The sequence below is a fragment of the Mercenaria mercenaria genome, chromosome 6 (genome assembly GCF_021730395.1).
Source record: "Mercenaria mercenaria strain notata chromosome 6, MADL_Memer_1, whole genome shotgun sequence".
NCBI classification, from domain to species: domain Eukaryota; kingdom Metazoa; phylum Mollusca; class Bivalvia; order Venerida; family Veneridae; genus Mercenaria; species Mercenaria mercenaria.
In genome coordinates, this window is record NC_069366.1 from 29297820 (window position 1) to 29314039 (window position 16220).

Below are 16220 nucleotides of genomic sequence, written 5' to 3' on the forward strand. Positions count from 1 at the left end.
TTTTTCTAAGTCCACAAAAAAACTCCTTACCAGGTAGAGATACCTTAAAATACACCTAAAATTGGAAAGTAACATCTATGTTGTACCACAGAAAAGTGGTCTTGTTTTTTCCCTACGGTCAGTTATAAAAAAGTTACAATATAAGTTATTTATAGTAACAACTAAGGGAAGTTAATCTTAAAAAAAAAAAAAATATGTAAGTCCACACAAAAATCTTTACCAGGAAGAGATTGGTCAAAATACACCTCAAAATTGGATGTAGCATGCATGTTGTACTACAGAAAAGTTGTCTCGGTTTTTCCCTACGACTAGTAATGAAAAAGTTACAATATAAGCTATTTATAGTAACAACAAAGGGAAATAATTCTAAAGATGGGACCTGCGCATGACACTTCGTCTCATGATGGTGCATAATTGTGCCAAGTTATATCAAAATCCCTCTATGCATGAAGAAGAAATGCTTCGTACAAAGTCATTCTTGTATCTGACCTTTGGCCTCTAAGTGTGACCTTGACCTTAGACCTAGGGACCTGGTTCTTGCGCATGACACTCCGTCTCGTGGTGGTGAACATTTGTGCCAAGTTATATCAAAATCCCTCTATGCATGAAGAAGAAATGCTCCGGACAAGGTTTTCATTCTTGTATCCTTTGACCTCTAAGTGTGACCTTGACCTTAGACCTAGGGACCTGGTTCTTGCGCATGACACTCCGCCTCGTGGTGGTGAACATTTGTGCCAAGTTATATCAAAATCCCTCTATACATGAAGACGATATGCTCCAGACAAAGTTTTCTTTCTTGTATCCTTTGACCTCTAAGTGTGACCTTGACCTTAGACCTAGGGACCTGGTTCTTCCGTATGACACTTCGTCTCATGATGATGAACAATTGTGCCAACTTTCATCAAAATCCCTCCATGCATGAAGAAGATATGCTCCGGACAAAGTCATTCATGAATTTGACCTTTGACCTCTAAGTGTGACCTGGACCTTAGACCTAGGGACCTGTTTCTTGTGCATGACACTCCGTCTCATGATGGTGAACAAATGTGCCAAGTTTCATCAAAATCCCTCCATGCATGTAGAAGATATGCTCCGGACAAAGTCTGTGGACACCGCCCGACCGCCCATCCGCCCGCCAGGGTTGTTCCCATAATACGTCCCGTTTTCAAAACGGGCGTATAAAAAGTTATGATTGTAATAGATAATACTCATTGTATCTCATGGCTACTATATCCATGGTAACTTGTTCAATTTCGTTGTTGTTTTCACCAACAATTTTAAAATTATAATCTTACTTCACATCCGCTTCATTCTCCTGGATTTAAATTCATTGTCTTAAATCAAAATACGTTAAAATGTGAAAAATAAGCGCAAAAAGAGAGTTTATGTTATGAATACTCATGACAGAGTTATGGTACTTTTGCTCTTTGTTTCCAATCGGTTCATCTTTCTCTGTATAAAGTCACATGGAATTCCCAGGGTTATGGGGCTAGAAACTTATCCGCCACTACTTACAGTCACATTAAACAGTCTTCAGTAAAGTACAAGTAAAACTAAAAAAAATAAAATAGAATAACGGAAAAGGGAGATAACTTTATCATTATTCTGGATCGAGTTATGATTATTGCACTTTTAAGTGACTTTTTTCATAGGTATCATTACGTCAATAAAATCTGTGGGAAGTGCAACATTCTCACGCCCCGTAGCACTGGCTTAAGCCGCTTTCTATTACAATGTACTACGTGTAGATAGTGAATGGGTTCGACCAGAAAATATAACAACACTGAATCCAAACTACGAGACAAGTTCATACTTCTTTTGACATCTGTAGAATCCATATTGAGCGTTTTCACAAACACATTCGAGATTACATCCATCGTCCCACCTCTGCCCCTGTCTGTACGCATTCCCATTGTAAACACAGACGTCTGAAAAAAAAATTTGTTTTACACCTGTAGAAGCAGACCTTGAAACAGCACAGTACTCATGGTAATACTTTTAAATAAATACTTTGTAGATTCGAATATCTAGTTTCTGCCTTAGTTGTAGCCTAGAATGTGTCAATGTCTTTAAAATTATTGAGACATAATTGCTAAAATATAGAAAATTTCAACAACTTGAAAAGTGCAGTCAGATATTTATTTCTATCCACTTTAACATCACAGTCACGTTTAAAAAACAACAACATTATTTAGTTGCAATTCCATAACAAAAACAAAGATGTAAATGCACAGCATTTCACAAAGATGAATGATGACAAGGCAACCAGATGATTCAGTTTTTGTCGATATTTTACGTTTAAAAACTGTGAAAATCAATTTATATATGATTACTCATACTTTTCTTTGCAAAACATATAAATTATGTAATTACCGTTTGGTCCTGGGGTAGGGACAGCACTAGCTGAAATACACACAAAGAAAGAACCATGACACAATTTGCATGTCTGAAAATAAATTCTTTGGATGTCATGAAATTATCATAGTACAAAATTGTTTTTTTTTTCTGATAAGAACAATTACAAATTAATCTAGAAACAGTTTTAACTTTAATTCAGTATAAAAAAATATGGAGATAAAGGAAATACTAACGATCACAGAAGCCGCAGAATTTAGCACAGTTGTCTCGTGCCCAGCCTGCATACTGTACATCACTGCACGTTCCTTTCGGGTATCTGACACAGTTAGCATCTTTGTCAGCACAAGGGGGCGGGGTTGTCATAACGGTAGCTCCTTTAATGCACGTGAAAAAATAAAATGTGATAACAATACTGAAAATGAACAAGCATATAATGGTGGTCAAAAGAAATCCGATTTTAAATATAATTTGTAATCATCAATATTTGCAACAACAAAAATGAAAGGCACACTAAAGTTTTCAACGGCTATGTAACAAATTCACCAAACACAATATAAGCGGCATATTAGTAGATTTATTATCATTGATGACAAAACAGAGTATCAACGAAATTTAGAACAAGTTTGGCTAATTTCGGCTGGTAGTGCGGGCTTCTCAATTTCTCTTTGATTAGTTCGCAGTAAGAAATTAAAATAAAAAAGCGCCAACTTAAAGACAGAAAATAGATGAGCCGTGCCACGAGAAAACCAACATAGTGGGTTTGCGACCAGCATGGATCCACACCAGCCTGCGCATCCGCGCAGTCTGGTCAGGTTCCATGCTGTTCGCTTTTAAAGCCTACTGCAATAAGAGAAACCGTTAGCGAACAGCATGGATCCTGACCAGACTGCGCGGATGCGCAGGCTGGTCTGGTTCCATGCTGGTCGCAAACCCACTATGTTGGTTTTCCCATGGCACGGCTCAGATATTTTTTTACCTGCTCCCTTGCCGGACAGAGTCCCGGCTCCAGTGAATTGTCCAAATTGTTTATTGAATGTACATACTGGTTCCTCACAACATTTACCAGCGGCTCTCTCTAGATGACATTGTGATGGTAGGTTGTCGTAATGACCACACCTAAAGTGTCATACAAATGTTGTTTTTCATACAAGTTATCAGACTTGAATAAGTAAAACAAGCGGTATGGTTTCATGTAATACTGTATGAAATTTCTTTCGCTAAAATCTCCAAAGAATTGTATCTTTGAAACTAAATATCTTAAACTTACCTATCTCCAAATTTCGGCTATCTTGAATATATTTTCAAGTCCCGTCCCGAAAACACGTGCATAAAATATCATTTGAGCCACGCCATGAGAAAACCAACATAATGGGTTTGCGATCAGCATGGATCCAGACCAGCCTGCGCATCCGCGCAGTCTGGTCAGGATTCATGCTGTTCGCTAACAGTTTCTCCAATTCCAGTAGGCTTTAAAAGCGAACAGCATGGATCCTGACCAGATTGCGCGGATGCGCAGGCTGGTCTGGATCCATGCTGGTCGCAAAGCCACTATGTTGGTTTTCTCATGGCGGGGCTCATATTATGATTTCGGTTATCTCGAAGTAAAACGCTTGATCCCTTAGAATTCGAGATTCCGAGTTTCAAATGAATGTGGAAAGTTTATAAACTTATAAAAAGTTGGACTCAAACAAAACTGAATAATTATATTTCTTATGACTGCAAAAAAGATATAGCTCATTCAAAAGACTAAATTGCATTACCTGATATCTGTATTTGACCAAAGATTAATTCTAGGTGTACTGAGAAAAAAATCCTTACAAAGATTGGCAGGTCCAGAGACCCACGGAGCCATCCTGACAGTAGCAGCTTTTGTCACAACCATCCTGCCATGTCTGACCTTGGTAATATGGCTGGTTCTTGTACATACATACATCTGACAAATAAATTTGTAAAATAATGTTACCACTAGCGCCGATGTTCTCGATGCTAAAAGCACGGTCACGAGTTTCATTTTAGAAAACTGTTACTTTATGAGTGGAGTTTGTAGACCCTCTAATTTCAGGCTGAAACAATAGGCTCTTTTTAAATTTTGTATTGATTGCGGGTCTCCAGGCATACCACCGGAGATCATATCGTTTAGCCTCATCAACATTTTACAGTCTAAAGTATGATATTTAGTAAAAATAGATTTTCGTCTATGTAATACAAGGTCAAGACGTACAAACTTCCGAAATTTGTTGTCAACCCTTATATCCATTTCCTGTCAGTTCGGTCTGGAGGTACATTCTTCCTCCTGGATGCTTTTCTTTAAAGGAATCATTCGTACCTTCGGTGATCTTTATCAATGCATAAATTCTATTATATAAAACGTGTGTAACTACTCACTGACGCCATTGTATTTGCCTACGGTCTGGCCGTTTGTCGTAAGATGTGTTCCCTTGAAGTCACACACGGGCTTTAGGCAGCAGCTTCCATCACTTACCAGTGTACATTGGGGCGGTAGGTTGTAATACAGAGGACATCTGTGGAAATAGAGGTAAATAGCTTTTTTTACTAAGCTACAACTCCCAGTTTAAGGAAATGTCGGTAAAGCTTGGTCTTAATTTTTATCTGTGTTTAATTCTTTTGAGGCTAAGTAGTATACCACATAATCACAGAAATATTTGGTAAAGAACGCTTACAATATTCTAAAAAAGTTGTCCCCCTTAGAAAGAATGTCATTTGTAGAGAAACGAAAATAAACAAATTGCTGAAACCTAAGTTAAGCCTAGTTATGTGAAATTTCAACACTGGGACATGATTTCAAATGCATCGAAAACGAAGATATGTAACAGTTCTTTGAAAACGGTGATTTTTAAAGGCGTTGAACTCTCTAAATGTGTGGCCCCTGTATGCTGTCCTTTTCCGAAATTCAATGCACTTATCAGTATACCGACAACTGTTTTGTAGAGTAATATGTATACATGTTGATGTTATATTTAAATTTTCATGTAAAACAACTCTTTCATTCTATGATTTGGTGTTACTTAAATTTTCTTTCTTAAATATTGGGCTGACCGTTAATTTCATTAGAAGGTCGATAAATTATCTGAAACCTATACCATGGCACGCCACCGTTACTATTGATAAAGGATGTAAGTATTTTATATACTTGTTGTAGCAGCTGTATCGGCCCTGTGTTGCGTCATCGCACGTGCATTCATAGGCACAGCCATCGTCCCAGGTCTGACCTTGATTGTATGTCTTTCCACCGTAATAACACTTGCCGACTGAAATGTATAATATACATGGCATGAACAACTATTTGAAAGATAAAAGAGAGTTCTTTAAAAATATTTTGTTACCTTAATTTTCATTAATAGTCATTAATACAGGTTTTGTCATGGGACGGCCCATATAGATATGATTAATTGGGTTTAGAGATTTAATTAGGTCACAGGCACGTGAATATTACGGTTATGTTGGTACAAATAAACTAAGATATGATAGGTGCGCATGTCATAGAAGGTTGTGTTTAGCATAAACTATATGGTATACTTACAGAAGCCTGTCAACACCTGTTTGCCATTTCCAATATCTGAAAAGAGAATATAATATAAAATATACCATGTACAATAAATAAATCTGGTTATATAATAATAACACATTCCATAATTGCTAACACATTTTACTTAAGAACGCTTCATATAGAAAAAAGAAATATCTAGATCAATATTGGTATTACGTAATTTTGAAAGTATACATAGCTCATGGCAGTGACAAATATTTTCGACTCAGGCATATTCTGTTATGGTAAGTTACGCGCCAACGTCGAGACTTAAAATAGATGACGTTTAATAAATGGCTGACATATTTAAAAAAGACTTTAAAATCTCCGTAAACGCCAGGAACTTGAATCAGATACCAGATAATACACAAGCTACACACCTGTAAGCTTGTAAGAAGGTAATTAACTTACTACAAAAGCCACAGAACTGTCGGCAATTGTCAGACGCCCATGGTTGAAAGTCTCTACACGCACTTGGAGAGTACTCGTGGCAGTTCGGGATAGCATCCACACACGGTGGAGGAGCAGTCGCATGAACATCTATAATACAAGTGTTTCGTTAAATCTCAAGTAGCAAATCTCCTAAACACGTGCACAGTATAATGTCTAGAGACAAGAGGAAGATATTAAATACTCCCAAAATTTATCATCACCTCGCTGAAAATATATATTCTATATATTTGTACGAGTGGCTATCAAGAGTTAGTTGTTTAAAAAGAACTCATTCTAACACCCGACAAACATCAATTCAGTTATGTGTTCTGTACTTTTTTGGAAGAAGCGTATTCCTTATGTAACAGGGACTATGTTACAGGAGTATTCAGAACTGAAGCGACCAAGAATGTATAAATATTGTCTGCAACCATTAAGTATGCAGTCATCTTGGCTTTGACAATTCATTCTTTTAATCTTTTTCCTTCAACAGGGTAATGCTGATACATTTCGACCCATCTGCAAATTACACGCTGATTTTAAGACATCATTTGGAATTATTCAACGGCTTTATATCATATTTTATCTTTAGAAAGACAATAACGTTGTCGTTTCACGTTATCCGGATAAATGACGTTATGCCATTACTTCTGGTTCATGTATTAAAAAGAAAGTAAATCTGTGTTCTCTGTATAAAATGTAACGATTTCTAAATATTTTAGATAACATATTCATATTCTTAAATATTACTTTTATTTGACAATAAATAACGTATTATATAAATTTTCGACTTGTTCCGATTTTCACTTTAACAATTATTAAAACTTCATTCAAGTATATCGTTTAGCAAACCGCCCGCCTGTAAATTCATCAGATAATAACCATAGACACGGATCCAGTGTATATATATATTTTTTTTTATATATATTTTTTCACACAAATATACTTTATATATGTTAGTCAAATGAAAAAAATCGATGACAAAAATCCGGTCACAATATCATATACATGGAAAAGGTGAACTATGCGAGCGTAACGCTATGGGAAGCTACTCGGCAAACTTGTAGAACATTTCAAAATCGAAGTTTATACACTTGCAGCCGCTACCTGCATGATTGCACCTTCGAAACATTTAAAGCCTTCCATAAATACTAAACTGACCCCATAAACTGCTTTGAAATACACAGTACAAGTCCCTAGGAGCGAAATATTTCAAATATCCCCGCTGCAAATAGCTGCAAAACGAAGTGATAAAAACCAGGAACACGTCCGCTATCCGGAATGAAATCACCGGGGATAACTGAAATATTTCGCTCGTAGAGACTTGTACTGTGTTTTTCAAAGCAATTTATGGGGTCAGTTTAGTATTTATGGAAGGCTTTAAATGTTCCGAAGGTGCAATCATGCAGGTAGCGGCTGCAAGTGTATAAACTTCGATTTTGAAATGTTCTACAGGTTTGCCGAGTAACTTCCCATAGCGTTACGCTCGCGTAGTTCACCTTTTCAATGTATATGATACTGTGACCGGATTTTTTGTCATCGATTTTTTTCATTTGACTAACATATAAAAAGGTTAATTGTGCGAAAAAAGTATTTTTTATATTAAAAAAAAAAACAAAACAAAAAAAAAAAAAACAACACTGGACCCGTGCCTATGATAATAACCAAAACTGTTAATTATCGATTCCCCCCCCCCCCCCCCCCCCCCCCCCCCCCCAGCCCCGTGTTACTACAACAACAACAATTAGTACGGAAATCAACGAATCCGTCCGGTAGCGATGATATTGGATTATTGGTTTTATTGATTTTTATGATAGGTAGATCTGTCCCGCTTTATCGGTTTAGAGATGTTACTAAAAGTTGGTAATGTTATCAAACGTGCAAAGCTACCTTAACGAAAAAGAATTATACGTTACTCATGAATCAAACATTATCATTTTTTATTATGTCTGACAAATTAACAAATAAAGAAGAGTATCATACTTGGACAGAAACCGCAACTTCTCTGACAGTTATCTCTAGCCCAGCCAGCATAGTCCGTGCACACTTTTGGAATATCATAGGAATGACAGTTAACGTTCTGGTCCTGACAGGCGTCCGGGACTATTGTGGTACCCGGCTTTGGTGTTAGTGACTGTCCCGTTGGTGGAATAGCTGAAACATATATCGTAGGTAAATCTCTGCGAAATGCAAGTTAAAAATTTCAGTTGGGGGTAACTTCACTTTTTACTCGGAACATATCACTGACTTCCTGTTTCATCAATTCAATAATCGAACTGAATTACCATGGGCCAATGCATGTTGATTGTTTGCAGTTGCATCATATTAAGATCCTGATTTTATAGCCTTTAATCTCAGGATTGTGTAACATTTTCACTTCCAAATTCATCCAAAGTCATAAAAGAATGGAATCTACAAACCATTCTGACCACATTACAATATTAGTCCAACTGGTGGCGTATTCATTACAGCGGACGTACCATCAGGGGAGGTAACTATAGTATCATGGATTTGCACTATATAAATAAAAGAATAAAGTGAGTTATTTCTACCTGCGCATGCCTTGCTGTTGAGTGAGGCAGTAATTTGTGTTAACTTGCTGAAATCTGTCACTTGTAGCACGTGGGAACTGTCTGGGTCAGTTGCTACAGCATTCAGCTCTGACTTATCTACACCGGAACCCACACCGACTGTGAACACCTAGAGAGAAATACATTAATGAACATATTGTCTTCTATGATATTTTGCTCCTGAAAAAATAGCCGACTCAATGAAAGTGTCAAGTTTCAAAATGAAACTATATACAAATGTATGCAATTTCTGCAGAGAAAACTGAATGCAAAAAAACAAACAAAAAAAAAAAAAAAACACGACGATCTTTGATTAACGTGAACTTGAGCAATTGCTTTTTTTTAAACGCAGTTTTCATTACATAAACGTCCGTATAACTGTATTTTATAAGTCACTATGAGAAATTTTGAAAAACGTAAGAAGTTGGCACTATTTTAGATATGTCGGTCTACAGAGTTCAATTCTGAACTATAGGTCATGTATTTACCTGTGCACCAGAGTCTCGAAGTTTCTTGGCTTCCGACAATGTTGTCGGGCGGTTTGTTGACCTTCCGTCGGTGACGACGATAGCAATGTTTGGAACACCGGGTCTGTCACCATTTCCTGCTGTGAACATTTTGCTGTAAGCATCCTTTAATGAAAGAAAAAAAATAATCTTTCACATTTTCCAGTGACCTAAAACTTTGATGTTTTTGTTTTAGTACATTTAAGTTTTAGAATTTCTATACTTTTACAATAAAGCTGTAACGGATAAAAATAATGACAGCATTCGCTACGGCAGCTACACTATAGCATCATAGACCAAATATAGCATATAATGAAATATCTTATTAGTAAAATGCCTTCGGGCGATATATTTATGAAAACTGTGGGGAATATGAAAGTATAATTATATTCTTTGAGGCTCAATCAATGCCCAAAGGTGCATCTGGAGATGTAGCGTATGACCTCGATAGAGTCTACGTGATTTCAACCTTAACCAAATAAACAAATATCTTATATTGTTGGTGATTTTTTATTTTTGTGTGTCTCGGATATAAGAAGAAATCTTAATAGAGCATGCCTTGAGAGCTTGTCCAGTGTTTGTAGTTCCTCTCTTATATGGGATATTTCCGATCGCCTTGTCCACTGAAGCACCGTCATTGTATTTGTTGAGGTTGAACTGTATATAGGTCCTGTCGCTGAAAATCTCAGTTCCAATGCGAACCTTGTCGGGTCCAATGTCAAATTTAGATGACACATCTCGGACAAAGCTAAGCATCTTGTTGTAATTGCTTTGGCCGATACTGCCCGAGGAATCCAGAATGAAAACTATGTCAGCCTTTGCGGCACATGTTTTTGTTGTGTTAACCACAGGTTTTGAAACTGAAATTAGTTTTAACTATTTGAATACTATATATAGATCCTTAAACACTTCTAGCAAAAAATATTCAGATTCAGGTCTTTAAACACTTTTAATAAAGAGATAGATCAGATAAGTGGTACAGAGGAAGGGCGGAGTCTTCTAAACTATAGGTATGTAATATAGATAACAATGTACGTACCTCGCTCAAACTAACTGTAATACTTGTTACGTCATTATTATTCAAGTAATATTTAAATTTGAAATATGATGAGAAAGCTTTGAACTACAAATATCTAAAACACATGTTATATTTATCAACTTAAAGAGTCGTTACTGAATAACATTTCAGAAATTTCAATGTTGTAGTCAACTAGCTCTATAGACAATATCGACGGTGAATAACTAACAAACAAGGTGTCTAATGAAGGAAGCACGTGCTGATAGAGAGACAGAAAGACTTGCAGACTGACTATATTATTTGAAAATAAGTATCAACAATATTAAAGGCCAATTACATATTTGCATAAATGACTTCGTAAAGCGTAATAATAAATAACATTCATAAGGTACATGTTCGGTATTGTGTTGCGTGTTATCCACAATTTGAATACTTGCGTACATCCTTGCTTGTTTTTATATTCACTATTTTAATAAGGACTTACCTTCACAAGCTTTTGTAGATAGAAGAGCCTTTAGTGATTTCAATGCATCGAAGTTGTCTGCAGCAAACACATGGGTGCTGTCTGGGTCAGTTGCTATAGCATTCAGTTCGGTCTTGGATACACCGCTTCCGACACCAATAGCCAACACGATTGCGCCGGCATCACGTAACTTCTTCGCTTCAGCAGCTGTCGCGGTGGCACTGCTTGACCTTCCGTCAGTTACAACAATCGCCACATTTGGAACCTTTGGTCTGTCACCTACAAATATAAAATGATACTACGGTCAAATAATCAGTAAAACTATTTTTTCTTTAAGGTTAAGTTCCATCAAGTCAGTGCTTGTAACTTGTAGCAACGTTACAATGCGCTTGAAAAATTGTAACAGCGTTACCGTCACGACGAGTAGCGTCAAAATCTTGTTACAGCGTAACAGTGACAATGAGTAGCCTTGAAACTTGTAACAGCGTTACAGTGACGGCGAGCAGAGCTTGAAGCTTATAACAGTGTTACAGCGAGTGCCGACGAGTAGCGCTTGAAACTTGTACAACGTTACAGTGACGACGAGCAGCGCTTGAAGCTTGTGTCAGTGTTACAGTGCCGGCGAGAAGCTCTTGGAACTTTTAACAGCGTTACAGTGAAGTGAAGTCGAGTAGCAACTGAAACCTGTTACAGCGTTAAAGTTACGACGAGTAGCGCTCGAAACTTGTAACAGCGTTACAGTGACCACGATTAGCGCTTGAAACTTGTAACAGCGTTACAGTGACCACGATTAGCGCTTGAAACTTGTAACCAACGTTACAGTGACGACGAGTAGCGCTTGTAACTTGTGTCAAAGTTTCAGTGAAGTCGAGTAGCGCTTGAAATTTGTGTCAGTGTAACAGTGACGACGAGCAGTGCTTGAAATTTTTATCATTGTTAAAATGATGACCTGTAGCGCGATACAGTGACGTCAAGTGTCGCTTGAAACTGTATCGGTGTTACAGTGAAGTCGAGTATTATTATATTATTATTATACCAGATTTATATAACGCCCTATAGCGTCATGATACACGTTCAAAGGCGCTTTACATATGGTAAAGGCAGCCACACTGGGCGCGAAATTCATTCTCTACTAGTACAGACACAGAGCAATGTGACTAGAGGGACATAGTGAGATAAAGTCCCCCTCCCCCACTCTCCCCCAGAACAGATAGAGAGAAATCATTTCAGATACAACTTAGCCTAGCTCTTCAGCCTCTTTGCGACAGTCTGATTCTTTTAACGTGCCCGGTGTATAGCACCGATACACGCGAAGCCGTCTTACCTGGGAAGAACCAGTACAGGCCTCTTAGTTAGGTGGGAGACACTCAAGAGCATCTCAGAAATTTCCAGTGCCTGGACCGGGATTCGAGCCCCGGACCTCTGGATTGACAGTCAAGCGTGTTACCACTAGACCACCCAAGTAGTAGCGCTTAAAACATGTATCCGTATTAAAGTGAAGTCGATTAGCACTTGAGCATAATAGTATATCAGCGTTACAGTGAAGTCGAGTAGTGCTTGCAACTTGTAACAACGTTACAGAAACGACGACTTGTAATAGCGTTACAGGTAGCGCTTGAAACATGTGACAGCGTTACAGTGATGTCAATTAGCGTTGAAAGTTTTTATCACTGTTATAATGAGGTCAAGAAGTGCTTGAAAATTTTATCAGTGTTAAAATGACGACCTATAGCGTTTGAAACTTGTACCACTGATACAATGACAATGTGTTGCGCTTGAACAATTGTATAGCATTAAAATCAAATCACTACCTGTAGTGCTTAATTAGATTTGTTAAGATAAACAACTAAATGTTATGGTTGTTTAATTACAAACTAGAGCTCACCATGAGCGGCTGTGAAGCTATCCGCCTTCACAAACGTGAGGGCTTTTGCAGTGTTGGTTCCTCCAGAGTGATAGGGTATTTTGTTGATGGCTGTCTGTACGGATTGACGGTCGTGGTAGGTGTTTAAGTTGAATTCAGACTTTACGCTAGACTGGAACGTGTCAACCCCAACCTGTACTGCCCCAGGTCCGATGTTGAAACTGTTCATTAAATCATGTACGAAACTTTTGACTTTCTGGAAGTTGCCGGAACCTACAGATCCGGAGGAGTCGAGCAAGAAGACAATGTCAGCTTGAGCCTCACAGTCTGCCTTTTTGGGGGCAGGTGTTGTTGGTGGCAGCGTTGTTGCCTTTACTACAATAGAAATCATACAGTCATGGCAGAATAGAGCTTAGCTATATACAAAAATGTACAGATATAACGAAGTGTATCTGTTAAACCAGTTGAAATATTGCTATAGCCTTAAAGATCAGTGTTCTGTCTGAAAATTACATTTAATAACGCTGTCTCTAGGCAGCCGTAGACTGCTTAATCATGGTGTCTAAATAATACCTTCACAAGTTTTCTTTGACAAGGACCCCTTTATGTTGTCCAACGAGGCGAAGTTTGTCACTGTGAACACGTGTGTAGCGTCCGGATCAGTTGCCATGGCATTTAATTCTGAACGTTTGGCTCCGGATCCCACACCAATAGAGAAAACGGTGATTCCATTTTTGCGGAGCAGGGCGGCTTCTGATGCAGTGGCTGCAGCATTGTTCGACTGTCCTGGAACAATAAGTACTTCGTGTATGCATCTTTCATTGCTATATAACATCTTTCAAGAGTTGTGGTGAGAGATATTTCTAATGATGGGAATAAACTGAAATTTTGTTATGTCTAAAAATAGAAAGGTTGCAAAAGTGATTAATTTTCTACAAAATAGTTATCAACCATTGTATCTTCAGAGTAACTGGAATGTATTTCATTCTCTACTCTTTTAGTTACACCTTGTTTATTAACTCACCGTCTGTGACTATGATTGCTATTTTTGCGGCATTTGGTCGCATTCCATTCTGTGTGGAAAATGCCGTCTGCCGAGCGTACTTGATTGCGTCAGAAGTGTGCGTTGTTCCAGACGTGTATCTGAAATACAACAATATAACGTAATCGACGAAAAAGTTAAGCTTGGTAAGAGGAATTCCTACAGAACAGTTGAAATCGTACATGTAAAATGCTGCTTTATATCGTCCCATTTTTGTTATTACTTCACTATTTATAAATACAGCTTAAACCCGCCACTCAGTCATGAGACGTAGTATATAGAATTGTAACCCATGAATACATTATTCTTCCCTTCAGATTCGTGCACGAGTTCATCCCATTGTTGAAAATAAGTGGTTACGGACTTTTTTATACGGAAAATTGAAAATTAAATGCTCCTTTCTATGTATCGGACGATCCGACTTTACCTTGTACTTGTTACAGCTTTTTTGATTGAAGCTTTGTCCATATATTTGTTGAGATGGAATTGAAGGTATGTCTTTGAGTCGAACGTTATCAAACCAATGTGTGTCTCCGTTGGTCCTACAGGGAATCCGTCAACTAATTTCTTCACAAATTCGAGCATTTTGTTGAAGTTGGTTGCACCTACGCTGCCAGAGGCGTCCAAGATAAAGACGATGTCGGCTGGTTCCGTGCCGTTGCAGCCTACCGAAAATAAATCAAAGTTAATGTACATGGAACAGTATTCAGTATACAAACGACAAAATCTTCTACTATTCATGTAGCTATTCAAGAATTAAAATGGTTTATCCGACGAGATATTTAATGCCTTCAACAAAGTTTATAGAGGATCATTTGGAAACATAGATGGCAACAAAGCAAAATGATAAGTATGTTCACGAGAGGCAGTAAAACCTGCAGCTCCCGTCTCATCCCTAGTACCGAATTAACAGGAACTAAGTCGTAACTGGTAATGTGGGTTGCTTGTTTTAGCAAGAATACTTTAATTGCTTTCAACAGTTTTGAAATATCTGACACTTACAGCTATTTACGAACTAAAACTCTTTTATATCGGTTGCCTGTTTCTGTAAACAGAAATGATAGATATATAGACTTGATCACTCCAAATCAATGAAATGCAATGCACAGACATTTTACAAGACGTTACAAATCAGTCCTAATCAGCTCGTACTTAACTTAGAATTGCCATAACTTAGGATTGCCATATTGCCATATTAAGATTGCCATATACATGTATATAACTGGGGAATTTTGCACTCGGTGTCTTTTTATATGGACCCTGCATGCTATGTATTACCTGCGGCTAACGTAGTAGGAATCGGTGTTGTTTTTGGCGTTGTCGTCGTGGTCGGTGGGGGTTTAGTAGGACAGGCATTTGTGTGGCATTGCCTTGTCTCTTTTGCATTTCCGGTACACTGAGCACCTCCGTTAGCTGGTCGTGGGTTCGTGCATGATCGTTCTCTGAACTGAGTACCTCCGCCACACGATTTTGTACATGGAGAGTAGGAGCCAAATTTGGTCCATCCCCCGTCGACTGCGTACATTTAAAATATACATACAAATAGATATTTCCAGAAAACGTCGAGGTTTAGCATTTAGCAAAACATAAACAAATAAATAAACAGAATTTGTATTTGTACTACAGACAACAAAATGATGTTTGTCAAAAATAGAAACTTTATTCATATTTGTCAACACTACATGGAGACAACATCACATGTTAGCTATTTGTGAATATAAATACTGATGAAACTTGTGAATATAAATGAGCCGCGCCATGGGAAAACGAACATAGTGGCTTTGCGACCAGCATGGATCCAGACCAGCCTGCGCATCCGCGCAGTCTGGTCAGAATCCATGCTGTTCGCCTTTATAGCCTACTGCAATTAGAGAAACCTTTAGTGAACAGCATGGATCCTGACCAGACTGCGCGGATGCGCAGGCTGGTCTGGATCCATGCTGGTTACAAAGCCACTATGTTGGTTTTCTCATGGCACGGCTCAAATACTGACGAAACTACATTCACATTACAGCGTATAAACTTTGTAAAAATCGAGAATGAATGTAATGAAGGAATTTAAATTACGATATAAATATGACAAATACGTGCAACAGATCTGTAGTTATTTCCAACACAGAGAAAAGGTATTAAGAGTGGACATACTTTTACATGCCGTTTTCTTGAGTTCAGCTTGAAGAGTGTCTAGTGCGTTAAAATTGCTCACTTGGAACACGTGTTTGGAATCGGTAGCGATGTGACCCAGTTCATTCCTGTCAACTCCCGAACCAATACCAATAGCAAACACCTTTAAAAAGATCGTATTATTGCACGACTCCTAATAATTGAGCCGCGCCATGAGAAAACCAACATAGTGGGTTTGCGACCAGCATGGATCCAGACCAGCCTGCGCATCCGCGCAGTCTGGTCAGGATCCATGC

The 16220-nt window shown here is 38.1% G+C and overlaps 1 protein-coding gene across 3 annotated transcripts in view; it reads right to left on the reverse strand.

The window, feature by feature from the left end:
* Window positions 1-16220, reverse strand: part of LOC123550590 (uncharacterized) — a 37213-nt gene that overhangs the window by 18138 nt on the left and 2855 nt on the right. For all 3 annotated transcript variants that reach the window (XM_053545503.1, XM_053545502.1, XM_053545501.1), the window contains exons 4-23: window positions 15946-16087; window positions 15079-15315; window positions 14228-14465; window positions 13783-13901; window positions 13332-13544; window positions 12780-13133; window positions 10916-11173; window positions 9972-10273; window positions 9396-9539; window positions 8890-9037; window positions 8321-8491; window positions 6317-6445; window positions 5900-5935; window positions 5510-5627; window positions 4744-4880; window positions 4177-4291; window positions 3335-3474; window positions 2592-2732; window positions 2374-2403; window positions 1814-1928 (exon numbers count right to left, since the gene is read on the reverse strand). In XM_053545503.1, coding sequence (XP_053401478.1) covers window positions 1814-1928; window positions 2374-2403; window positions 2592-2732; window positions 3335-3474; window positions 4177-4291; window positions 4744-4880; window positions 5510-5627; window positions 5900-5935; window positions 6317-6445; window positions 8321-8491; window positions 8890-9037; window positions 9396-9539; window positions 9972-10273; window positions 10916-11173; window positions 12780-13133; window positions 13332-13544; window positions 13783-13901; window positions 14228-14465; window positions 15079-15315; window positions 15946-16087 — 3287 coding nt within the window. The remainder of the gene's footprint in view (window positions 1-1813; window positions 1929-2373; window positions 2404-2591; window positions 2733-3334; window positions 3475-4176; window positions 4292-4743; window positions 4881-5509; window positions 5628-5899; window positions 5936-6316; window positions 6446-8320; window positions 8492-8889; window positions 9038-9395; window positions 9540-9971; window positions 10274-10915; window positions 11174-12779; window positions 13134-13331; window positions 13545-13782; window positions 13902-14227; window positions 14466-15078; window positions 15316-15945; window positions 16088-16220) is intronic.